General features: G+C 38.9%; 1 protein-coding gene across 3 annotated transcripts in view; it reads right to left on the reverse strand.

Moving 5' to 3' along the window:
- Positions 1 to 293: 293 nt before the first annotated feature.
- PLXDC2 (plexin domain containing 2) overlaps positions 294 to 27,328 on the reverse strand; it is a 251,857-nt gene continuing 224,822 nt past the window's right edge. For all 3 annotated transcript variants that reach the window (XM_044425076.1, XM_044425075.1, XM_044425077.1), the window contains 5 exons: positions 23,514 to 23,574; positions 22,569 to 22,722; positions 19,148 to 19,186; positions 9,983 to 10,143; positions 294 to 2,138 (listed from right to left, as the gene is read on the reverse strand). In XM_044425076.1, the coding sequence (XP_044281011.1) occupies positions 2,022 to 2,138; positions 9,983 to 10,143; positions 19,148 to 19,186; positions 22,569 to 22,722; positions 23,514 to 23,574 (532 nt within the window). In that variant the 3' untranslated portion in view covers positions 294 to 2,021. The remainder of the gene's footprint in view (positions 2,139 to 9,982; positions 10,144 to 19,147; positions 19,187 to 22,568; positions 22,723 to 23,513; positions 23,575 to 27,328) is intronic.

A 27,328-nucleotide genomic window follows, 5' to 3' on the forward strand; every position in this document is an offset into this window, starting at 1 on the left:
AAAGGAACTTCTGATTCTCTTCTAGGAGAGGGAAATACTGCACCATGCAGTGCAACACAGTCATCTATACGGAGCTTTTACTCTCTCTCAGAAGGGAATGGGAACTCCTCAAACACTTTAAGGTTCTGGTTTGCTGTCAAGAAATGATAAGACACACTTATAGTGAAAAGGATAACTGCTGGACTTTTCAGAGTTTTAGAATGATGCCACTGATCTCAGGTATGTCTATGCTCATTCCTGATGGCTTGTGAACAAACAGCAAATGGATTAAACAGAATAATGAATACAGAAAATACGGTATTGTATTATTTACTGAAGGAAATAACAAGTTAAAATCATGGTGGTGTTGTCTTTAAAAAGCAGAACATACAAGTATTGACATGAAAATGTAGAGAACTATGTTATAAAGCTGGTACCTGAATAGGTATCTGAACTTGGAATCTGAAACTGCAACTTGTACCTTACCATGATTCTATTGCCTCTGCTCATACGTTATGTGAAAACGAGATTGGCAAAGTCCACAATGCCACGTTGGTATAAAATCTTAATAGAAGTTTTAGTAACTCAAGGTATAACTCCCCCTTTCCGTCCAAAGGAATATGTCACTGGGAGTTTCTAAAAAAGTAGTAATTTTCCCTACTCAGAGAAGGAAAGGGTTTAGTTGTTAAAGAAACCGTGGCTCCAAGGGGCAGTTAAATGGACCACGTTCTCTGCATGACATAAAATTTATTTTAATATTAAGGATTATTTTACAACTCAGTGGAAATGTGCAGCAATGCAATCTATTTCCATCGTCTGGATGGCAAAAAATGCACTCTTAACAGTCACAAGAGCCTGCCTTGTGTTAGCTATAACAAAAATATATTTCATATATATATATTTATATATATATTTATGCAGCTACTATGTGCATTAAACAATATTTCTAAATGAATCAGCAGAGATTGCAACATTTTTAATATTTATTTAGTTGAGGGGTGCATTGGAACTGATGATGCTATTCTTCAGAGGCCTGTGACAGAATGACAAGAGTTATAAATGGAAATGTTTCCCCGCCCTGTTGCCTGCTTACCATGGTTGGTCCCCCTGCCAGCCCCAGCATCAGCCAGATGCTTCCATCATGTCTGCTTCAGTCCTCCTTTCAGGGGCATAACCAGCATCTCTGAAATCTGATGCACAGTCCCTCAGAAATGAGTCCCACTGAGTCCCAAGGGACTGACTGCCAAGGAAAGGTGCATAGCACTGCAGCCTCAGTCTCACCTTTGTGAACATTGAAACTTAATATTAGTCCAATTTCACTATATACTCCAGTTGGGCAGCCCAATTTCACCATAGTGAAAACCTTCCTGCTTTCCTTTTCTTCAAAAATGAAACTCTCTAGTGCTTTGTCAACTATAGAACTATAGTTGTAGTAATAGTAAAGGAATCACAGTTCAAGGGATATAAGCCTACAGAATACAAGAAACACTCTGCTATGTCCATATATATATATAATGTCTATGGGATGGGAAAATCAAAATCTGTATTACTCATGGGAGTATAGAAAATTACTAAGCTATGTTATCTGCATCAGATTGATCTCACCAGCAGCCTTGTCAATGAGGAGCATTACCTCTGGGTATTAAAGGAAACCCTTGGTAACCATTTAAAAACCAACACCACACCTCTGTGCTGAATCAGATAGGGAAGCACTGTTCTGAACTAAAGCTTTGGATACATTTCCTGGACTGCACGGCACCTCCTACACCTAAACCAAGAGTATGGCAGTTGTGTCCATCATTCTCATACTGCAGGTGCTTGAAGGAGGTGAAGGAGGCGACTGAAACATTGTGTGCCAATTTGCTCTGGAAAAAAATATCCCTGTGAAAAAGGTATCTGGTCATCATAGATCCTTCTTTCTTCCTGGGAAAGTTTATCCAGCAATCCATTTTCTCTTGGACCACAGCAGCTTTTCTTTAATGAGTGGCAGAGTAAACGTCTTACACCTGTAGGCCAGTACTGGTGATCTGCCACAGAAAATCCTAGCACTGCTCCGATACAATGAAGCCTTCTTTCTCACCAACAGGTTCCACTTCAGCATACGCAGGGTGTCCAGATCCTCTCCGAAATTTCATGGCAGGCCACCTGCTTGGGCGGCGCTAGAACAGCAGACACAAAACAAGAAAGTTTGATTATTGGGTTAGAGCTGTGTAAAATATGGAGTTGGATCCAATTTAACATCGGATCAACTGTGCCGACTGAAGTGGATTTCTCACACTCTGAGCCAAATAATTTGTCAGCTTCAGAAATGAACTCTTATTTAAAAACTGGGACTAAGAAACTCTTGCTGATCTGTTGCAAAGCACCCAGAGATCTACCAGCATAACTTGATCTCCCTTCTGAGCACCCCTGTGATATGTATCTATTCAGAGACTGAATTTGTTGGACTTACTCCTCAGTTAAGTGGACATAGCAGTACTCCATTAGTTTACACCAGAACTTAGAATTCATTTAATCCAGCAGGAAAAGGCTGGGTTACAAAGAACACACACATATGTAGAAAATATTTTTTCCTCACATATGGTTTTTGGGGGTGCTTTCCGGGTGCCATTTTTGCTTTCTGACTGCAGCCTTTGTATTGCATGGAATATTGTTTTGAAGAATTAGCTAATGTTCAGGTACAGCTTTTCAGAAGATGCCAAGGGCTTCAGTGAAAAGGAGAGAAGGGAAGAGGCTTAACAAGCTAGGCAATATGGAAGTACCTATTCCCGGATACTAGAAAAATGTGCTTACTAGGCAATGATTTAGTACAAATGATGTGAAATGCTAATCAATAAGAGAATTCTGGAAATTAGTAATGTAGAAGATACACATGGACTTTGGTATAAATATGGCACAAACTAATTTACAAACTAATTTTAAGTTTTATACTGTGATTACACATCAAGCCACAGTCACTGGGTACAATACAGCAAAATCCCCATGATTGTGCAAAGAAATGAAAAGCAGATTGAAATAGAAAACAGGATAGGATACTGTCTTGCCTAAACTATATGCAGCATTATAAGGTATTCCTGTAGTAAGTATTGTGACTGGCTTGCTAAGCTCTTTTAATTCAGTTCTTTACATGGCACTCTGCCTTCTACCACCTTTCATTTTTCTGTTTGCAGCATGCTAGAAATTGGTTGCGATTCGTACTACAGAAGCCAGGAATCTGCTTTGCTTTGAATAACATCACAATACAGGCATTGACAGATCACTGCTTCACTTTTGATTCTATTTGATTCACTATGGTGCAATATGCAATGGCCAAGAAATTTTATTCTGTATGTGGGCTTTCTGGACTTGCCTTCTGCATTGGGCCCTATGAAGGGGCCTCAGCATATTAATGATGGATCAGTGTCTTCTGCATTTCATTGTTTAGCACCTTCCCCAACCAGATGATCTCCAGATGTTTTGCATGACAGAATTCCTGACCAATAGCCATGATGGTTGGTACTGATGGGAGCTGACATTCAAAATATCTAAAGGACATAAATTAAGCGAAACCAAAGTTTTACAGTAATGCCAATGTTCAGGCATGGGAAACATGAATAGGAGAGGAACTTATTGATCCTAGTGAGTTTCCAAGGAGGTCACTTAAGGGTGCCTACTGTCTCCTTTCCTAAAAGGTACATGAAAAACATGATATTGGACATTGTATGGAAAAAGTTCTTTCCTGACAGCTCTCCTTTCACTAGATCAGAGTGTTCTTTTATTGCATGGCCTGGTTGGTTTTCGACATCTTTTGAAAAAGTATGACTGTTACTGCAAGCCAGATAAATTAACAATTATGTTAAATTTCAGAAAGTAGCTTTTAGTAACTGACTGTGAGTTTGCCAATGTCAATTAGACCATTGGTTGAAACATTTAGCTGTAAATATCCTAGGACTCTTTTCCCATAAACTGCATCTTGATCTTGACTGTATCAAAAAGAGACAGTACATTGAGGAAGATGCCATTTTATTTTATTTTTTTATTTTATTTTTAGGGCATGAGGCATAAAGCTGGTGGTCTATGCTCTGGAAATAATTAATATGGCTGTCTGGGGTACACATTTCCTTCATGTTTGGGAGACCGTACAAAAACAATCTCTGTGTTATCTTTTTACCTGTCCCTCCATTGATCTGGGTAAGCCTAGAGGCCAATATGAGAACAATATCTAAGGGCATAATCTTAAGAATGTAATGTTTAGACAGAAAAAGTACCACAAGTCCCAACATTGCCCAGCCAGCAATGCCAGGAGTAGTGGGTCTTGGTTCTGCCTATACATTCATAGAACTGCTCCTCAACAGGAGTAAATTATGTGAATTACTGGATCAAACTGCAATTCCTGGAACATCACAGGGGGCTGAAACTGTTTGCAGGAGATACTTGAGAACAATGCTTTGAATGCAGACTGTTGATCACGGAATGCAGGAAGACATTAATCAGTGTGGTTTTGAGAAATTAAATTGTGAAGACTTTACTTTTTGCAGGCTAAATCTGCTCTCAAACAAAGGATCCAAAACATAAGCCTGCATGAAGACTGGGTTAGTGCTGAGAATGGCATGAACTCTCCTTGGTATGCCTGCCTTGGCTTCAGGTTCTTAGTTTGATTTTTTAAAATCATTCTACACCTTCAGGGTTAGCTTTTACAGCTACTAGACTTTCACTGGAAACTGTCAGGGTTAATATAACAGAACTACCTACTAGAAACAGCTGTGTTTACATAGGCCAGGGATTACAGAGGATGTTCCTCCTTTTTTTCACTATTGCTCCATGTATGTAGCCCCTTGGAATTCCTTGTTATAACCTTTCCTGGATAAAATCCCAGGACAGACTGTTAAGTGGATCATGAGTTATTTGTTGAGAAGGAAGTCTAAACCTATTACTCCGAGTGTTGCAAATTTTATGGTAATAGTCTGGAAAAGTAGGGATGCTCTATTCTTTTAAAGCCTCTAAAATATCCAAGACCACTTTATTTAGAGTTATTTTATGAAAAAAATGCTCTGTTCATTTCTTTTTACTTTTGTAATGTGTGGATAAGGATATTTTCTTCCTTCCTGGGTTAACTTTTGACACATAAACTGATAGATCATTTGATTTGCTCAGGATACCACACAGACATACAATCCTGTATCTTAAAAATGTACATCTAGTCTGCAAATGATTATGCCACAATAGATCTGTTGATTGTTATTGGCAATCGCCCTGATCAGAGATGTGTAAGGCTGATCAGAGTCATGCATAAGCCCCACTGAATAGTTAGTCGTGAGTAAATTATCCTGTTGATTTCAAAGGGACTAAATTGTGCTTCATTTTTCTAAACTGAAGCCTCTGTTTTGTACTTGCTGTCACGAAATAACATGCACACACTTCTGGAATAGAAACCAGGTAGGTGTAGAATTATGTAGTTGTTACAAGTGCACAGTGGTTCTCACTAATATCAATAGGCCGTAACCATTTAGCATGCTCTCTGACTTCAACTGATGGACATGTAATGGATCTTTTGTTATTCCCTGTAAAAGTGTCTTTCCACCTGCTGTATCCATCCACTCTGTTTACTTCATTTATCTGATAAAGCTGTCTCATGCCAAAATAAGATATTCATTAAGGTATCACATGTCTGCTCCTTACTTTTCTTCTGAAGCAGACTAGCAATGCTAATTTGCTGGGCTAGAATGTACAAGGGAAATAAACAGGGGAATGGGGGAAACATGCTTCGACTAGAAATGGAATAGCAAACTTTTGAACGGCCATAAATCTATGAATCCTATAAAGCAACATAAAGTCAAACTCATTCTAGATTTTCAGCAAAGTTGCCAAGGAAAAACACATTATTTGCTTTCAGTGTTACCCTACACATGTCTTCTCACAAATAAGTCCCACTGCATTCTATAGGACTTATTTACAGAATTGCAGCCTTAATCTCTTTTCTGGCATGGCAAAGCAGAGAGAAAAACAATCAGTTTATGTAAGAAGGGATATAGCATAGACCACAATTAATGCACAAGAAAAGAATTACTCAAGTCGCTTTCTGCACAGGTTCATCTCATGTGCTGAGATCAGAAATATCTACCTTTTAAATGTTGCTTGTCAAGTTCCCCATTATGAATAAGGTAAGAAAAAGGAAAAGTCTTGCCTAAATGTACCCCTCAGCAACCCAGAATTGACAATTGTTATTAGTTCAATTGACTGGGCTGCTGACCCGGACCAAAATGTAAAATATTTCAGTTACTGATTGATAAAACAAAAATGCAAAATCATCCAAAAATTTGCAGCTCATCCACCTAACTTCAGTTGTCTAGGAGCACTTTAATGAATCTGACATTATTTCTACTCATACTAGTATCTATAAAACTAAGAAGGTAAAATTTCAGGCCATATTTACTGGTCTTCCATTAGCTCTTGTCGTGTGAAATTCAGATCCTAAACAGGTAAAAAGAACTAAAACTTGGCCAATGAAATCAGTCACATTTTTAGTAGGGCAAAGGACCACTGTCTGAAACATTCCCCAACCTGCTCCCTTCAGATGCTTTGGAGTACAATTCCCAGCATTCCTGATCATTGGACATGCTGGTGGGGACTGATGGGAGCTGACAGTCATACCATCACATTCAAAACACTGGAGGGCACCAGGCCGGCAAAAACTGCTTTACAAAATTACTTTTAGCTAGAGTAGCCAACACTGGTCTAGACAGGACAATATTTTTCTCAGTATAAAGCAATTTCATATGCTCATATTTTTGGAAGGAGAGAGTTTGTAGCTGAACCACCCAGAGCCCTTGGCAGCTAAAAATATCATTCCATATTACTGCAGTTTAGGAAGTAACTGGAACACCTACAGGATATATTAAGATCAGTTAGTTTCCTTTTGTCTAGTTCTTAAGGTTCTGTCAAGCCCTTTCCTGAGACTGAACATTTTTGCTCAATTTGCTATATCTTTCAATATGTTTAAATGTCTAGATACCTGTGAAACAGAAATGAACTCTTTCTCACTTGCCATTTCAAAAAATGCATTTTCTTTCTCATCTTGTCATATACTCACTACTAGCATAATAGCAAGCAAACACATCACTACCTGGAGAGGAAATGGTGATTTAACTTAGAGCATCTGCTGAAAAATCTCCGGAATTATTTAATAATGCAATTTTGCACTTGTCTACTCAGAAGTAATGCCGATCAGGTACAAAGGAACTTGCTCCTGCATACATGAGTACAGGATTGCAGCAAAACAGTATTACTTAAAAGCAAAACAAAGACAACAATCTTTTCAGCTCTCTTTATCATTCTCTCACTCTGTTTCTTTTTGTAGAAATTGACAGGAAAAGTGAATAACCCAATTCAGGAAGAAGGGGAAAATGCCCTGAATGGTGTGAAAAAAACAAGGGTGGGGGGTGAACTGTTAAGCACATGACTCAATGTGATAAAGATTAGGGGATAAGTGATGAAGAAGATTGGTTGTAGAATGACTGAGCAGATGTGCTCACTGGGGTATAATGATTTTCACATATTGCACAAACGCAAGAATGTGGGGATATTGGCATTTAATAGCTGCTTCCCCCGGCTCTTGAAAAAAACTGAAAAGCAAATTGTTACGCCTTACAAGGAGCTGCATGATGTTTATGTACACCAATAATGAAACATATTTCTCCTATTACAGGCATTCAGTTACAGCAGCTAGGAGTGGTGTGTAGTCTCTGATTCACTGTTAGTTTTCTGAAACTCTAAATAATCTCTTTTTATTTGCCATTTCCTTCTATGAGCTTATTCTACAATAAGCTCATAATGTCTGCAGTGCAGATAATTTCAGAGACCTGTTGTTTTATCTATCAGTGCACGCAGTAAGGGATCTGAAAAAAATCTGCATGTTGTGAGGCTTGAAAAGCCAGAAATACAGCAGTTTATCACAAAAGATTTCCATTATATTAATCTTTTGCCACTGACTACATGCAGAAAAATGCAAATTATGAAGACCTTCCCTAGATTACTTTTACTACAGTGTTACCAGGTATGTTCTCATGGTAACTTGCTTCATTGCAATATTGATTAAAGAACAGAGAAATGATAGAAGTAGGATGGAAGCAAAAAACACTGAAAGTAATTGATACTATAGCTCCCCCCCCCTTTTTTTTTTTTTTGAGGAAGGGACTGTAATCGTGGAACTTCTAGGCAAACTGTAAAGCAGGGTGGAAAACTTTAAGAGAAGCAGGAGCCGTTTTTCCCTCTGGGCAGCCTCTTGGGCCACACCTTAGACCTCATGCCAAAATATATGTTTGTGGGTGTGTGGGCAAGCATGTGTACTGAACAATCCAGTAACACAAAACTACTCAGATTAAAGTGCCACTCGGTTTAGCTGGACTAAATTCTATATAACTGTGTTTATGATTGCATTCTCATATTGAAATTTATCTGTAATTAATTTGGTTAGAGATCAAATTTATCAATTTGATTTCCTATTGCCCTCTAACCCACAGGGGGCTCAGGATGGTGTACAATTTAAAATACATATGTATAAAACGATAAAAATCCAGCAATAAAATTAAAACAATAAAAACGACTAAAAGGACTAGAAACCCATTAATAAATAATCACAACTGTCCATAAATTAATCAGGGCACAACAGCAATAATAAATCTAAAATTATAATAGTAAAATAAAGACTTTGTCAATAATATCAACTATATTATGTTTCTTTTTATAAAATACAATCAGCTATCTCTACTTCTATGTCACAATGATATTCAAACTCTTAAAATGGAATTCCAATCAAGATGGGCATGTCCAAATGGAGGTATGCCAACTAGTAGCCCAGCTCAGTCCTTCTTCCCTCATCTTGCAAGGGGGACAACAGGGATGGACCTGTTGCCCCTGACCCTGCCTGCGTGTCCTCACAGCTGTTCATGCAGCTTTCCCAACTCACTTCCTGATGTACTGGAGGCTGAACTTCTGCAGTGCCTTCTGCCCATATTAGCTCCTGTATAATTTAGAACCACAATTTTCTCAGGTTTTAAGTAATGCAGAAAGGTTACAGAAGTGGAAAGGGTCCCTGTGATTGGGGTGAGAAGGGCTTGTCTATGCACTCTCCATTATATGATAGTGATGTCCCACAGGCATCTGCTTATCCACTCTGGGAACAAAGAATGCTGGACTAGACAGGGCTTTGGCACAATCTTTTCTCATGTTCTTTTCTGGCACGGCTTCTCTCTCTCTCTCTCTCTCTTTTTGCTCTGTCTCTTGGAAGGAGAACAGGGTATAAAAATACTAAATAAAACAGCACTCAAAGGCTTTCATAGGGTACAATCTTATGCAAGTTTATTCAGAAAACACCATACAACTTCCAGAATTTCTTAGTCAACCATGGAACATATTTTTGTTTAAACCTGATTGGATTGTGTCACTACAGACACTAGCAACCATGTACATCACATGGTCATTTATAACTATGCCTGGATTGGGACTATTTAAACTCTACGAGCTGTAATATTTTAATATTTAAACAAAACAAGAGAGGGAAATAATATTGTGAATACGCAATAAATGTACCATGACTCAGATGAATTATTTCTACCACTGCTGCTCCATTCATTAAGCCAATATTAATCATGGCACAGTGGTAAACTCTTAGCCAAAAGATGAATCAAAGGCAGAGAGCAGACAGCCTACTTGACCTCAACGATTATTCACAGGAGTCTGTGATACCCTCAAACCTGTCACTTAACATGTTGTGTGGGGAAAAGGTCATGCTCTAGTTTACTGCAGTTTCAATAGCTTGAGACACATTCCCTGCCAGTTATCATACAGTCCAGCTAAAGGCCATGAAATGTAAATCAAATAAAAACAATAACAACATGACAGCTAAAGATAAATGCCAGTGTTTCTCTGAGAATATTTCAGCGTTCTGGCTTACAGGAAACAGATCAGCTTCTGACTGGGTAATAGACTGCAGTTTTGCTGATATATTATGGTAAATGCAACTCACCTCAATAAAAAAGAGACTGGCTGTGGATGTTGGATGGTGGTACATGTAAACTGTCACAAGTATCGCTGCTGCTACAATCAAGACCAGTATGAAAATTCCAACGATTAAGCCAGTGTGAAGAGTTCCACCTTTTTTCTCTGCTGCGCTATCATCCGTTGAGGCTGCAAGCAAAATGTATGGAATGAACTTAGCGAGATTTCATTTTATTTTCCCATTTTTCCATATGAGCAATAAGCTTTTACCTTGGCAAGCAGAAGTGTTTCTTTTCCTGTGTTCTGTTCTCTTAGAATGGTAAACAACAAGTTGACAATTTCCAGATGTTTTATTATTTCTAGCTCAATAAACAATATTAATATCCACCTTTCCAAAAGTAATGCAGGCATGCTAATATTTCCAAATTAAACCACATAATGAATCTACTTTTCATTTTCCTACTAATGTATTCACACTTGCCTACAGACATGCATTAATTGAGTATTATTTTCAAAGCTGAATGTTATCCTAATGCCTCACAGCCTTCAAGTTAAGAGCTGTCGCAAATTCTTCTGAGGAGTGTCAATAAAATCTGGGACGTATGGAACAGCATTTCCGAAGTTTTCTTCTGTTGTGGAGCAGATGGATGTTAAATGCCCTCAAATCTTTTGATCTGAACAGAGTCTAAGTACCACAGAAAAATTTTGCTGAAAGCCATTGTTTTGCTCAGCTTTATAACACTGTGTTCCATGCTACATGTTGACAAAGGATAAAGGGACAAATCAAAGCAAGTGCATCCTACAGCCAAACAATCTCTCCCCAAGCTATTCAACTAAAACTCCAATTAGCACTATTGCCTTTTAGCTTAGCACATTTAGTTAGTTCATTAGCATCAAATTCTAGTTCTGCACAGTCTTGACAACTGGAATAATTTCTAACAGGGAAGTTAAAATAAACCCAATGGATTGTTTAACCTGTTACAACAGAAATCAAAACATTACACAGAATTTTTTATCAATATTGCCAGGTAATAGAAAAGAAGAAACATGAAAGAAGATTGTAAATCATCAAACTCAGCATTCATATCAACATGAAGAGCCAATGGGGCCTGGATTTGAGCCTAAGTGTACAATCAGTTGGAAGTTGTAGCCAGTCAAGTCTCCCTGATGAGGATGCCTAAATGATGCATGTGTTTCAAGAGTAACATTCTGGAGTCAGAAGTCAGAGCCTTGGAATCTGCCCAACTTGTTACAGGTATTAAATATTAGAGTGTGAATGTGGCCCTTTGATGGTGTATTTCAGATTCACTGATACACATTTATCAAGAAGCAATTAGTAAGTAGACAAATGTATTTTTGGTAGTTTAAAATTTGCAGTTTGGAACCTATTGCATTGCAGTTCCCATTGCACCAAAATGGTCAAGGAAAGTACGAGGAGGAAAATCAAATTATATGTATTTTGTGTATGTAGCCTATGGGCAAAAGCCTTCGCCTCAGGTATGCTTTGACTTAAGAACAGCTTAAAGTAAGCATACATTCCCAGGTGAAGCAATTACTCAATTTGGATTGCCAAGTCTTCAACAGAGAATACACAGAGGTATCAGCCACCAATAATGGTTGAAGTCCTGTGGCTGTAAGCAGAGTAACTGCAGACAACAGTTTAAAGCAGCTCTCCCTGCTTGCTCAGGAAACCAGCCCCCAAACAAAACACTACAGGCTCCAATGATGCATTACAAGCTCTGTCCACAAGAGATGCAGATGATAGACATTGCAGATAACTCCAGTTTTAAAAATGTGAAAAACCCAATAACCAGAAAGTAAGAACTATTATGTTAATCCTATTCAGTTTGAGATTCATACAGTGTTTAGCATCCAGCTTTGTAAATGAGAATCCTGTCACTTTGAGACTATATATAGACGTTAACAGCTCGTCTATATTTTTTCTAACCTCTGCTTAAAAAGCACTGCGGGTGTATTAAACACTGAGATCAACATGCTAAATGCCCACGTGCATGCACACATGGAGTGTTAAGAGGTGATCCACATAAGTGAAGTTCCATAAAGTGATAGCCTCAAGGTTAAAATGTAACAACGTAAAACTGGTTTCACTCTATTTGCACAGAGAATGAAGATGCCTGTCAACTGTGACATATTTTCTTGGCAGATACTTTCTGACAATTTCTTTACATAGTGATGGAAAAGAAGGGATGAAAGATCTCAGAACCTTCTCACAGGTGAAAAGGACTTACTAAACCTCTTATAACTATCTGCTGTTGCCAGCACATCTGGCCACTCCTTGGCTTCATGATTCCTTTTCTCTCTCTGCACATTTTCATTTGCATCTAAGGTAATTATAATAAAGACCATGTAAGCCCTTACAAGGCTGGCAAACAATAATGATGCCTTTTAATACAAAGCAGCATGTACAACAGCAGCACAGGTTAACTGTGTTTCTGTTACATGCAGGGAAAGCAAATCCTGTACCTGACAGTTCACAGGTTCAATCACTAGCAACTCCAGATAGCCTCAAGTGAGAGAGCCATGTCTGAGGACCAAAGTGAACCAGGTGCTTAAAGGAGCCAGACTGCTATAAGTCTCTTTTGAAGCTTTTCTAAATTGAACCTATATCATCACCACCACATTAGTCAACTTTCTCTTTAAAAATGCCCAAGATGACTTGCAAAAGTTATCACAACATACAAAATATTAAAAATACCAAACATAACACAACTAAAATGTTAGTATGGTAAAAGGTGAAGGTTCCCCCACACTTGTGTGCTAGTTGTGTTCGACTCTAGGCCTGGTGCTCATCTCTGTTTGTAAGCCAAAGAGCCAGCGTTGTCTGAAGATGCTTCCATGGTGATGTGGCTGGTGTGATTAAATGCTGAGGCACATGGAAAGCTCGTACCTTTCCCACCAAAGTGGAACCTATTTAGCTACTTGCATGTTGCACCAAAAGTATCTGCGCTTAAAGCACAGATTGCACCCTAAAATCAGTGAAATGAATCCGCTGCCAGGTTGAGTATCTGCCCTACCCCAGGACCTGTAAATCAAATGAGTCTTACAACCTTTGACACTGAATTAACTTTTGTTGATGTAAACAGAATTGCTGCAGAGGTAAACCATTTGTGGAATGCATGTTAATTCCTTTGGGATGACAATTTCCATAGAAACAAACTGTATAAGAAGGCGTATTTTATTTGACCTACATGCGAAACCATTTGAATTCGACAAATAGCCATGCTGCATCTGTTTCATCCTGAAGTTGTTCAGCTACCAAATAAGTAAAAACCTGTCTATGTTGCCCTGTCTGGGGACAGGTTTACTAAGAAGATTATTTATTATTGCAACAATACCAAACAAGCTAGCTAGACTTCCATAACATTTAGCAGCAAGCCACTTTACTCCTCACAGTGGGAATTTCTGCAAGGCTCAGAAAAACCTGCAGAATCCCCCCTTGAAAAGACTCTGAACCAGTGAACAAAGAAAGTGGCTAGGTTTTATAGATTTCAGCTTTATGGCATTGAAACAAATGGATACAGCATTCTATATAATTAAAATATATGGGTACATGAGTAATATTGTTTACATAGGTACTAAGAGATAATGAGACACATGCATTGGTTACTTCCCAGTTGGATTTCTGTAACATGCTCTATGTGGGGCTGCCCTTGAAGACAGTCTGGATAGTTCAGATGGTGCATAATAGAGCAGTCAGGTGGCTGACAGGGACTGGGCATTATTCTCATATAACCCCAGTCCTCTACCAGCTTCACTGGCTTCCTATCGAAGACCGGGCTCAATTCAAGGTGCTGGTTATTACCTATAAAGCCCTTAATGGCTTAGGACTTGGATACCTAAAGGAACACCTTCTTCCGTATTTGCCCTCCCGCCCCCTAAGATCGGTAGCAGAGGCCCTCTTCCGGGAACCCTCTGTGAAAGATATTAGGAGGCAAAGTAACCGGAGGAGGGCTTTCTCTGCGGTGGTGCCCCACCTATGGAATGCGCTCCCCAGAGAGGTCTGCCTGGTGCCAGGTTAAGACCTTTTTATTCCAACAATATTTTAATAACTTTTAATATTGGGTTATATATGTTTTTAATCTGCAGCCAGGGTGGATCTGAAATTCATTTGTATTATGTTTTATATTATTCTTATTTATTTATGTAAGCCGTCCTGAGGCCTTCGCGACAGGGTGGCATATAAAAATTCTAAATAAACAAACAAATAAATACATAAAATAATAAATAAATAAATATATCGAGCTAATGAGGAGGATTTCTGTGTGGATGGTCGATGTTTCATCTCTGTTGGAGCATCAAAGCACAGGCTCGTTCTGCCTCTTGCTCATAGAAGTAACACCTGATAAGGAATATCCAAGGGCAGTGTGCTTAGTCCTTGTGCCATCTTGACATCAGGAAAGGAAAGCTCCCCGGATTCGTGAAAGCAGACTGTCATGGTCAGAGCAATGTTACCTAAAGTTCTGTTCTAAGCAACTAGACTTTAATGCCAAGCAAAGCAACCCATTTAAAGAGCTAGAGACCCAGGCCTGGCTTTGGAGGTTCAGGGCTGTTACAGTCTAGTGCATACATTTTCCAACTCTCCACCTAAAAGCAGTTTTCATAGTCAAATAAGGGTTTGGTATTTGGATGGTGAAGGAAATGGATGGTGAAGAAAAGGAGCAGACCCATCACTTCAGATAACAAATAGTCATTTGAATCCTCTCTTTGTGTAATTTATACATTATTCTGCACATTTTCTATAGCAGTGTATGCAGTTTAAAAAATGGTGATCAGTGGAGGGGGAAGATGTAAGAAATCAAGTAAATTCAGACATTTTACACCAATACTCTTTTGAGCACATTCCCAAACCCCATGAAACAAGCTGAAGTGAAAGCAATTTATCAGTGTGACTAGATTAAATTTCCTCAAAAAAGATTATTAATCTGGGAGGCTTTTTTCCCAAGATGAATGACTTCAGCACTTTCTCTTGCGCCAGAGAATTTAAACAAGCCCTTTGTTAAGAGAAGGAAGGTTTTAAAAATGCAGTTCATCATTCCTAGAAACAAATAGCTCCACTTTCCTAGGACACTCATAATGAAAGAGGAACAAATCCTTACTATCCAGAACTGGAATGCTCCTGAAAGTAAACAAAGCAATTTTATGGCACGTGTATTTGTATATTTGTATTTATGTTTAGCTCACAATTATGAGCTTGCTGTCAGGACTAATACTGAGAAATTGTTGACATTAGCTGGTCTTTTTTCAGAAACTGAAGGGCAACATGTGCAAGATCTAGCAACTTTTACTGTCAACAGACTGGGGACCAGATCTTACACTGACTGTAGAGTTATCAATACATCAAATGTTATCATTGCTTTTTTCTTCCTTCTCTGCATCTTCTCAGCATTCATTGACAGTGTGCCACGTAAAAGGTTATCCATGCTGTCAGACTGTAAAAATGAAATCGTAAGGCAAGGTGGACATGGTATAGTCCTCCTGTACCCTTGCTGCAGGATGCAATCCATTCTAACATCTGTTTTTAGGGCTAATCTTCATGCACAAACTTCATTCCATAAATAAATATAATTTGTTTTATTGCAAATTCTAAATATCTCTGTTTAGGATATCCAGTGAATTCTAAAGTAGCCATCAAAGAACCTTCTCCTGGAACTGCTGCTGTGTTATACCAGTTGAAGTCTATCTTGGGCAGTGAATCTTTCCCTTCCTGTTCTCCCCTTTACAGCATCTGTACAGGGTTCTCCAGAAGTGCGCTCGCTCGCTCGCTCTCTCTCTCTCTCTCTCTCTCTCTCTCTCTCTCTCTCTCTCTCTCTCTGTGTGTGTGTGTGTGTGTGTGTGTGTGTGTGTGTGTGTGTACCACAGAAGACTTTGAGCCACATCTTAAGTGACTACAATGGGAGGGGAAAGTTGCTGAAGCTGTGCAAGTGATACAAAACCCCCACTTTTGGCAATGCCTCTCACCCACTCTAGCCGCATAAGTCACAGGCCAGAATCTTCAGAAGTGCCTTGACTTTCTGGAGAGGCTTTCTGAGAAGTACAGAAGGTCACAGAAGGAAAAGGAGGAGGGGGAAGAGGAGAAGGAAGATAAGCTGCTGTGAAGCTTGTTTTCTGTTCATACAGTGCTGGATGCCACTCTATGTTGCATTATTTACATGTATCTTCTACAACTGGGGAGCTCCCTTGAGGCAAAACACCTGTTTTTCTCCTACCAAATTATAAGGATCAACACAGACACTATTTTCCAAAGTCTTTACATTTTCAGAGAACATTACACCTTGCAAAGCTTTACACCCAAGCTGTTTTAAGTTGGCAATTCAATTTTTAAAAGTCAGGGAAGTATATTTGAAGTTGAAGAATTGCTCTAAATAAGAATAGGCTGCCAGGAGATAGCCAGTTATTCCTGCTTTGTTGGTTTTATCAATCAATATTACAATATCAAAAATTCTGATCTGGGGACACACAGCAATGCAGCCTGTGCTTCAACAGACATGACACAACTGGGTAAATCAGAAGTGACAGTCTGGAAACGAGAAGATACGAGAAGATAAAAGCAAAGTTGAATTTTCTGTGAGAAGCTTCTCAGTGCTACTACAGATGTTTCATGTTTTTAATGACAGATGATTTCCACCTAAAAAATAAAAAGTGCAGTGCAGTTTGACCTAAGTTGGCAGTATGATTTCAAATGTAATTAAGTCATTGTGCAATAAATTATGGCCTTAAATGTTACAATGTGGAAAGTACAAAGAAATTATTAAGAATCTTTTGGCTGTTTCCAATAAGGTATTGATTGCTGTGCCCCAGAGGAACACAGCTAATGACAAAGTCTCACTGATCAAACATAGCTTTCTTCCCCACTTTGATAAGAGTTTAATAGAAGATCTATTCTGGAAAATCTAATGGCTCTTTATTTGTCTGGTTTGGGATTGTCTGTTCTGTCTCAAAGTGTGACAATGGCCAGTGAGTAGAAAAAGAAAGAAAAATAGAGGGGCTGGCAGCTGGAGAAATTTTATCAGCCTAATCTGAGAGCTGCGATAAAATTCCATGCATCATTGCTGATGCATCATGAACAAAAAACTGGTGGTTAATATCTGTATGGGAAATCATGCTGAGTGACTTAGCTTCCATGCCCCTTGGAATGCTGGCTTGCCTTCCATATTCTTTTGTTTCTGGTAGCAAAAACATGCCCAGCAAGGTGATTCTAAATAAAACCATTCCCAGATTTTTACTTCTAAAATCAAACCATTTTAATGGTAAAGATCTTTAGAGAAAAGGCTGATCATAAATTGTTCCACACCAAAAAAGGCAAACTAAAATTTAAAACCCTCCTACTATCCTGATCGAAAAACATCAACCCAAGTGTTCTCAGTTGCATGATTGCAGAAATTGTGAAAGACCAGCAACTGCTGGCACACAATTCTGTGTTGCATTCCTGTGCTCCTCTACCAGTCTGTAACTGAACCAAGTATTTTGTGCAAACACTTCAGGCAACAGCTAGGATCTGGCAACACCAGAAATGAGAATCTGATCCTACATATAGGGTAGACAACTTGGTGTTCTTGAGGCATTCTGTACTGAAACTTCCGTCATCCTCTCCCAGTATTGCCAATAGTGAGGAATTCTGGAAACAGTAGTTCAAAACATCTGAAAACACCAGATTTCCCACCCTGTCATATGCCATTAGTGTATTTACTTCATTTCCTTCTCAGTGATTTGGGAAGAGAGCTGTATATATTAGGCATAGACAAATGGAAAAACTCTGTGGTTTCAAAAATCCCCCCTCCCGCATGATATTGTTTTCCTGTATTGCAAACCCTTCTCTTAGGTGTGGAAAGTAGCAATCAAAACACACTCTGTGTTAAACATGGTGACCTTTGCTGTGATACAATCTAGAGATATGTAGTGCAGATGAGAAGCAACTAAGGGTTGATTTGCTCCATCTAAGGGGAGTAGGAATGGAAATTAGTTCAGATGCATGCATGCTAGTAGAAAACAAACAACAGGACTTAAAGGATAAACAATCTAGTCCAAAGGAAATGAAAGAATGTGTTGGACAACAATGTTCCTGAAATTCCAAACCACAAAAACATTGCATGTGATCAAGATTCATCAGTGTGGACCCAGGGTACAGGAAGTGTGTCCTTGGTTGGCTGACATTATTATCCTGCCCCCAAATTCCTCCACAACTCCAAGAGTGGAACAAGATGGTATTTTTTGCCTGGTTAAGCAGATGGATCCTGAAAACTGAAGCAGCTGAGTTGTGAAATATGTATTGTATTGGGAACCTGAATATTCAGATTGAAAATGGGGATGTTGCAACCTCTGTGACTGTATAAGCACATGGAATTTGCACTGTGGCTGTCTTCTTGCGCTCATGCAACTGCGTGGTTCAGTTGCAAATTGTACTGAAAAAGAAGTATGTGCACTTTTTCATTATTGGTTATATTATGCATTGAAGCTCTGAGGGCTTTTTAATGTAAGAAAATGAAATGTATTGGTGTAGCACTTTGGGTAAACTGGAGTAGAGACTCTTAAAAGGGATAACTGAAAAGGGAACACTGATAGAGTACTCACTGAAGTAGCAGGAAACACAAGACCGTTAACAGTTCATCAGATCAGAACGTGAAGGCCATGTGTCCCACTTTACAGAATACACTGCTCTATCCAAAGAGCAGAAAGAGGACAGTCCTCTATTCAACCTTTTGCAAAGCTTTGTCCATGTCAGTGTGGCAGCAATAGAAATAGGCCCTTTAACAGGTCTTCAGATCAGAGTGTAGAGTATAAAGGAAGGTCACAATGACCAGGACTGACAGTTTTGTCCTTTTTAAATCAATGCTTTTTATCTGATAATTTGTCTTTGACTGGTGTTTCAATATTAACAAATAAGTACCATGATTGACCTTTGTTTTTCCAGTCAGAGAAAGCAGGATACATATCATAAAAATTAAGTGATCTCTCTCAAAGAGGTTTGGCTAATTGTGACAGTGAGTTATGGCTATAATAAGAATTTATTGTACCAACTGCTCTCTTAGAATACCTTCCACAATACTGTGGCACAGATAAGTGGATAACAAGCTGTCCTGTGGGCCCAGTACAATGTATTTCTCTGAGATAGGCAGATGAGGTTCTACAGAACATCAGTTGATGTGGTCTGAACACAAAGAATAGTAGCTCTTACCTCCATTATCTTTTAGGTGTAGAGCTATCTTGGTATCATCTAGAAAAAGAAATTCAAAGCTATTAGAGCAGGGAACTTTATTCATATAATTCTTCATTTGTGATTTTATGATTAACCCATTGAACAATTTGGTTCCATATTCACAATGGGCTATATACTTCCAAAATTTTGAGTACTTCAGTATAACAACTACAAAGAATGTTTAAAATGGTTTGGCAAACCTATCCATTCTCTTCACCAAGATCTAGGGATTGGAGTTCTGTGAAACAAATGTGATTTCCAAGAGCTCTCTACTAAATCAACATAACAGTACAGCCCTAGAGATTCAGTGCAAGATAGGATAATTAGACGGGGCCATATTATAATTTAATTATAATTATCTATAATTATAATAAACTGTATATTAAATAAGGCTAATCATTTATGCTTACAATGGATAAAATATCTTTTTATTACAGACTATTACAAAAGAGATCAGTAATTTTTCTCCCTCCTCCACTTTTTAAAAATTATATTACAGTACTGAGAAAAAAGAAGCAATATAGCAAGGTGTTAGAACTGAGCTGCACTGGAAGTACTTTCTTCAGTGCTTCTACCTATTTGGTGAGTTTTTAAATGAAAACATATTGGCAAGATAAACAAGTTTGCTCATTAGATGGGGGTGAGGGAAGAAATACATTTCTATATTTCTAAGGACAAAGGTGGATCTTCTTGTCTGTTCATCCTTTGAATGCAGATTGGCAACTTAAACTATGCATCCTGAAAAACTAAGGCATTTCACAGCACTCTCTGTCTTGCCACTACAGCACAGCAAATAAGGAGCACTGCCCAATTGTCTCAGCAATATGTTCCTTTACTTTCCCACTGAGAAATCTATTTGCTCCAAGTGATGAAGTTATGTAACCATTATTTAAGATCATGCCATCATCTTGTTCCCTGACCGGCTGAGGCTAAGTTATGAAGATGGAAACAGCACTGGAAGAGCAACCAAGAGGGCAACTGCAGGAGCTACAAACAACCGTAGAGAGAAAAAGAGAAGTGTGCTTGAGGTTGTTGACGCGTACTTTGCACGCCCTCTTCCCTCCAAGCCCCAACTGGCCCAGAAAATTTTCATGAGTGAAATTTTGGCACAGGTTTATATGGGACTACATATTGTGGAAACGATAATTTATAGAACCAATTCTCTAAATCTGGCTTACAACATATACAAAGGCTTTAACTTTCCAGGTGTAAGATTGTGCATTTTTTCATGTGTATTATATCTATATAGTCACATGAAACCTTCATGACATAGCTATCATTTGGCACCATAGCTTAACATACCATACTGAAGTGCTCAAGATTGCAAATAATAGTACAAAATGATACAAATACAAATATGCAGCATCTTGTTGCTGCTGTTGCTATATATGCCATTAAATAGTCTCTGACTTATGAAGACCTTTCGAATGAAAGTCCTCCAAAATGTGTGATCTTTGACTTCAGCTCTTGTAAATTCAAGGCTGTAGCTTCCTTGATAGAGTCAACCTGTCTCTGATTTGGTCTTCCTTTTCAGAATATGCTACTCATTTTAAACTCTCACTTTTTTCCAAATCTCTGCTACTACCTTTCAAGTCAGGAGCTAGTGAGGCATTAGCAGCAGAGGCATATATAGAGTGAGACCTCAAAAGCCTGAACTGACAACTCCTAAACTTTCTACAACTGCTGCACTGAACAACAGTGCAACTGGAGGCTTCTGCTTAGCATCATCTTTCAGCGGCGGGGGGAGGACTGTGAAGTCACACTGTTGTGTTCTCTGTGTATCCTAAAATGCTGTTGATAGGCTCCTTTGCCACAACTGATCACAATATAAGTACAAAACTTCTTGCCACAGCCTAGCATAAACTTCTTCCTCTATCACTAAAATAGCCTTAATGTGCCGTTTATCATCTATCAAAGAACATTTAGTATTTCCTTCTAACAAACAAAAAAATGCGGAGCTAGGATAAAAAAAACGAAGCAGGAACAAGGGGAATTGTTAATTGTTTATTCCTAATGGTATAATGGGTATTTGCTTTAAATGATTTTATAATTGATTTATTTTAATGTATTTTATATGACTGATGCTGTACAGCAGCCCTGTCCAACATGATGTGGCTGGGACTGAAGGATGTTATGCTTCCAACACATCTGGAGAGCACAAGAGTGGGGAAGGCTGCTCTATAGGCAAATGCTCTAGAGACTCTTAGCTAGTTTCAGAGCCCTCTAACTTACACACCACTTCCCAGAGCCAGGCAGAATGAGAGCTGCAGGAGAAGGTTTGAGAGCACTTCCATCCTCAACATTGCTCTTTATTGCTGGCCAGGCCCATCCAGTCCACCTTGGAGCAGGAGACAGAGATCCTCATGGAACTTGCAGATCAACACCTCTCTGTCTCCCTCCCCCACTGGATGACCTCTTTTTACCCTTACTGGCCTCTTCTGCAGAAGGTGGCAGACGATGGAAAAAAAATCTGTGGCAAGATTTCTGCCCTAGCTGAGTCTGGTGTCATCTGAAAAGCCACAGGATCGCCCTGTTAATGTGTCTTAATGCATTTCTTTTGTAAAATATTTAGAAATGTAAATATGATCAGCAATATACAACCAACCAACCAAATAAAGAGCCAGTGTGGTGTAGTGGTTAAGAGCATGGGCCTGGGACTCAGACGATCTGGGTTCTAGTCCCCACTCAGCCAACTGGGTGACTTTGGGCCAGTCACAGACTCTCAGCCCAACCTACCTCACAGGGTTGTTGTTGTGCGGATAAGATGAAGGAGGAGAATGATGTAAGCTGCCTTGAGCCCTTTGTAGGAAAAGGCAGGATATAAATCGAAAAATAAATAAATAATAAATAAATAAATGAATAGACAAAGTCGGCTATCATCTCATGAATATAAGAGCTGTGGTGAATTTTACCTATTTAAAGTTTCTTAATTCAAATAAAATAAATGTGTTTTATTCAAACTGTCTACCTGCAGAGAGAAATTGCAAGGGCCTGGAGGACTTATGTGAGGAGGAAGGGGCAAGGAAGTTTGCTTCCACCAACCCAGCTGCATATACTTAATACTGGATCCAGTTCTAATATCCAAATCAAGGCAACTTAAGTTTATAATTTAGCATTTCAGCTTTGTAGGGACCTCTTGTTCCTATTTGTAATGTAGTTAAATAGTATCATCAGCGCAAAAAGGTCTAAGTTTAATGCAAATTTCCTTAGGAGCTACAGATTTCTTTCTTTCTTTCATGGTGGGACACACACATACACTGTCTTTTGGTCTACAATGTATTTGGATTACAAACATCATTCAAGAATTACTTTTCACAAATGAGCAAACCTTATGTGAAATGTGCCTAAAATGGTTACACAAGTTACATTTACATCCTATTACACTGACCATCCCAGTTACCTTCTGTGGGTAGGCTCGTTGGCAGATGAGATGTTGTGGATCCTTTGGTTGTTGTTAAAGCTCTGGATCTCATTGTAGTTTGCTGTACAGCGATGGTGGTATGAGGAGGCATTTGAGTGGTGTCTATATTCTTCTCACAAATCTTATCTTTAGACTACAGGGTGGGGGAAAAACACATAAACAAGAAAGAAGAAAATTGGTTCTCAATGGAGGCCATTTGTTTCGGAACTACAGACATCTAAAGCAAGCACAAAATGTCAGACGGAAGGGAACGAAAATGAAAACCTTAAATCAAGACCAAAAGAGAGAAAAAATAAAGAAAGAATACTTTCTGCTGTGTTTTCTTTTTTTCAAGCAGCACTGAAATAGCTGAGATCTGGCATTACACATGGATTCCAGGGCTGATTCCCTGTGGGCACTAACTGGTATTAAACCCTGAAAATTTTAATTAAGTCATAGAAGACAGGTTAGGGCTTTTTCTACCAATCATTGATTTTTTAATATCCAAATTCTGAAATACCTAACAATATTTACACAAGATGTAGTACTAAATAAGATAAACAAATGTTAAATTGCTTGATCTTTGTTATTTCATGTAACATTTACAGAGAATTGTAAAATGCATCCCAAAACAACAAGGTCAGTCTATACAGAAAGACAGCATGGGGTAACACTTCTGGCTTTAATGTTTGTGTACAAAAAGTGCTGCTAGAAAACATGGAAATAGAACTGTCTCCTCTTCAAAGAGTTTGCAGCACTACCAACTGATCAGATGTTCAGCCGTCAGCACTGGGGGAGGGCAGGAACTGGTTCTAGAAAATCCCCTTTCGATACTGATGATCAGTTCAGTGGGGAAAACTTATTTCAGGCCATAGCCTCAGATGTCTTTGTAAAGGTCCTAATCATGCACACAATTATAATAAATATATGGTGTCTGGATGTTACCTCTTCAGGGCAGCCATTGTCAACCCAGTCCTGTCTGTGACGATCAAATCCGCTGGAACATCTTTAAATGATGGAAGAGATTAAAATGGTCCAGAGGCAAATGAAAAATAGATCAGATGGATAAAGAGAGAAGGGTGGAGGGAGAAAAAGAGAAAGTAATTAAGTTCTTTCCTGTTAAATCTGTACAATCAACATAGTATTCACTTCATTTGGGATGATCTTCTGAATTAAAATGATTAATGCTTTATATAAGGAACTAATTTCCATGATTAGACAATTTGAGATGTCACTGTTAATAGCTTCATTGCAGTATGAAGTAGCAGATTAAAGTTTGATCCCAAGCCTGTGGATTTAAGCCAATTTAATTTATTCTGTCCAGGTTTTTTGCTTCATTTTGTATAAAGTCATAATACAAAGACTATAATATACTAGGCACTATGGCTTTCTTCTTCACCTTACTAGGTGATCAGTGATCTCAAGCTGTCCATAAATATCTCAACAATGCTTGGCACTTTGTAAGCCAGAATCTATACAAAATACTCTCAAGGACAATGTAGAAGAAAGTATTTCCTTTAACTTTCATTTTTCATTGCAAAGACTTAGGATGCTCATAAACCTTTACCCCAATTAACTAAAAATTAATGAAGTTCTCTTCCAATTATAATTTATGAGATATAAGAAGCATATTTTCAAAGCAGCTGGTAAAGTTATAGTTTAATTATTCCCATAGAGCATCCAACTGCACAAGAATTGTCATTAATATTTTTAAGATGGCTTGAGATCTTGGAATAGAAACTGCTACAAGAATGCAGCCTTTTAACCAAAGAAGGCCAACAGTGTGGAGCACAACATTTGCAATATTTGCTTCAGCATAAAACAAAAACAAGTGCTATTTTGGGAGAAGAGATTATTTTACACCTGCCATCAAAATAATAAACAATATGCATTCATTTATTTCAAACAATACAACCCATACTTTTTATTTGGAGATGCTCCAACCAGGTAACAATAGAATAAAACACACCATCTGATCAAAACCAATCCTACAACTCACAAGAGCATGCAAATCACAAGAGGAGAAGATCATAGATTAATTTCAGAAGCATGATTTAAAAGTCCTCAAGAAATATTAGAACAGGTGGGTCTTCTTCAGGAAGACATTTGACAAGTTTGCCAACACAACTGAAAAGGCCTGTCACAGCTGAAATAGCATTCCTACACCTGCGTGGTAGTGGGATATGGAATAATAATGTGGATCACAGCACCTGGGCAGTTTCTCAGTATTTGGAGGCAAGTCATTCATCAAAATACAGGGAAGCAGGTGGGACCTGCCACAAAGTTCTTAACTGTGCAGTTTTCCTACCAGCCATCCATACCCCTTTCTAGGTCACTGTTTCACCTTCATCCGGTTTTCTACTTCATTCCTCCCAACACGGTGATGTGGCAAGGACAGCCAGACCTTCTTCTAAATCTCCCTTTTTTGTATTCCTGCAAAAAGCCCTGTACTTTCTTTTCATGCATGAAGTTTCATTTTGGCTACATAAGGACTGACACTTAGAACATGAGTATGTTATGACTGTGTAAGATGTAAACAACGCTATGCCCCTTCTGAATTATTGGGAAATTTTTCCTTACCATATTCAATACACAAAATGCTTCTAAGTCACATCTGCAACATTAGGGCAAGCGGCATTCCTTGGAACAACTTCTTAGACAGACCCCACAGATGTTTCTAGCTATTGGCCAAGGAGCTTCAGATGTTTTTCTCACAGCCTTGAATGCCGAGCCTGGCCAGTGGCACAATTATGGTTTTTAGTTCTTTCCATAATGGCACAGTTGGCTCCACTGCTTGTGCTTCTTTTCACTGGTACTGGCAGCTGTGTGTCATCAGGGCTGGGATGGTGGGAAGGAGGAACAGAAACAATAACAGGAGGCAGCTGCAAAAGAGCAGGAAGGGGTGCTGTTCTGCCCTTCTTTCAGAGTACCAATGAGGCCAGGATTCCAGCTGCCATTGCCCACCACAGTCTCTCCCCGATCTTTTTCTTACTCAGCAGTGGCTCCTTCTGGCCCGATTCTCCTGGCAGTGGTGACAGCTCCATCTTCCTGCCAACTGCCACCAATGCTACTGTAGAAAAATGCACATGGAGTAGGTTTCTTGGGATGCAGAGGTGGAGCTTCTCCTCAGTTTCCCCTTCCTCAGACATGCAACTGTTTTTTCTTCTTCTTCCAACAACAGAACTCCAGAGGGAGCAAAAGAAATGCTGTGGCTTTCCATTTCCTTTCACCCCAGCTATGGATTGAATCAAGGATGGCTGCCCAGACAGCTGCCAATTTCTTGCCAAGCCACCACTTGGAATGGACTTTAAAATGCAAGGAGAGGAGGAAAATACCTTGCTCTTTGTCTTCCACAGCCCAAGGCAAGACTATGGCCTAAACAAGCCTTTATGGTTTGATAAGATAACTCTGATAACTACCCAGAAAGCCCTAAACTGGGCTATTGGTTGTGGTATATAAAATTAATTAGTTAAATGAACAATTCAAGAACAAGAGAGACAGAGGAGGTATCACCTGAGGTGCTCTGATAATAATACCAGAACAGCAGGTTCTGTTCAAGAGCTGGGTGTGAAAACTGGACTGCGAAGAAAGCTGGCAGAAAGAAAATTGATGTGATCTAAACATTGCACTGGAGGACCGCTTTGTGAATGCCCTGGACTGATGGAAAGGGGGTTGTCAATCTTATCAAGCCAGGACTTTCCCCAGAAGTTACGTATGAAAAAAAAATGAGGCTGTTATACTTTGGACATTGGAGAAGACTCCCCACAGAAGACAGTCATACTAGGAAAAGCCGAAGGCAGAGGAAAAGGAAGACCAGCGAAGGGATGGATCGACTCCATAAAGGAAGCCAGAGTCTAAAACTTAGAAAAACTAAGCATGGATGTCATGGATAGCACATTTTGGAGGGCTTTCATTCACAGGGTCACGATAATTCAGAGACGACTTAGGGCACATAAGAAAACTTACTTTTCACAACAGAAAACTTATTTTTAATATCTGTGTCTGGAAGAAGTGAACAACAGAAAGCAGAAACCTGAGCATGTACACAGTGCATTTGCATTAATGTCCATTTATTCATTTAAGAATGTGTACCTCATCTTTCACTTGTGTAAATAGGTATGTTGGCTGCTTCTATATTTGTATGTAAATAGTTTATTTAAAATGATACATTTTAAATGATTTTAATCTTTGTAAACCTTCCAGAGACTTTTGGCTATTGGCTGGTAGAGAAATGTAATAAATGAATGAAGGAAGGTACACTTCAGGTTCTGACCCACAAAGCCAAGTGATAGTTTTGGCAAGGATTTCAGTCACAGCCCTCCTGTTGTCACTATTTTTTTAAAACAGAGCTGGGAAGAAATGGGAAAGGACTTGGATCTCTTCCTGCTTCCTCTCAGTGCCACTTTCAAATCAGCAGCTTTGCCACATGGTTTCAGTTTTAAAGTGCAGTAGGAATTTGAGAAAAGTAACTGTGTGCCATGCGGGGCTGCTGCCCCTCTTCATCATTTAGCAAGACCCTGAAGTAGGAGAGGAGGCAGGAAACAGGAAGTTAAATCCCTGTTAATAAATAGAATACCTTGCATTATGTTTTAAGGCCGAAAAAAACTGTCTTCTTTTCTGTTTTTTGCATATTGCATTATGTCTCCAGCAAGAATCAGCCTGGTTTTAATTTTTCAGGCTTGGCAAATTTTCTTTCTTTATTTTACTTTAGCATATCATGGCGATAGCAGTAGTAAACCATGGGATAGAAGGATGGGAAA

This window comes from Varanus komodoensis, unplaced genomic scaffold (genome assembly GCF_004798865.1).
Source record: "Varanus komodoensis strain SLA01 unplaced genomic scaffold, ASM479886v1 scaffold15, whole genome shotgun sequence".
In the NCBI taxonomy this organism is placed as follows: domain Eukaryota; kingdom Metazoa; phylum Chordata; class Lepidosauria; order Squamata; family Varanidae; genus Varanus; species Varanus komodoensis.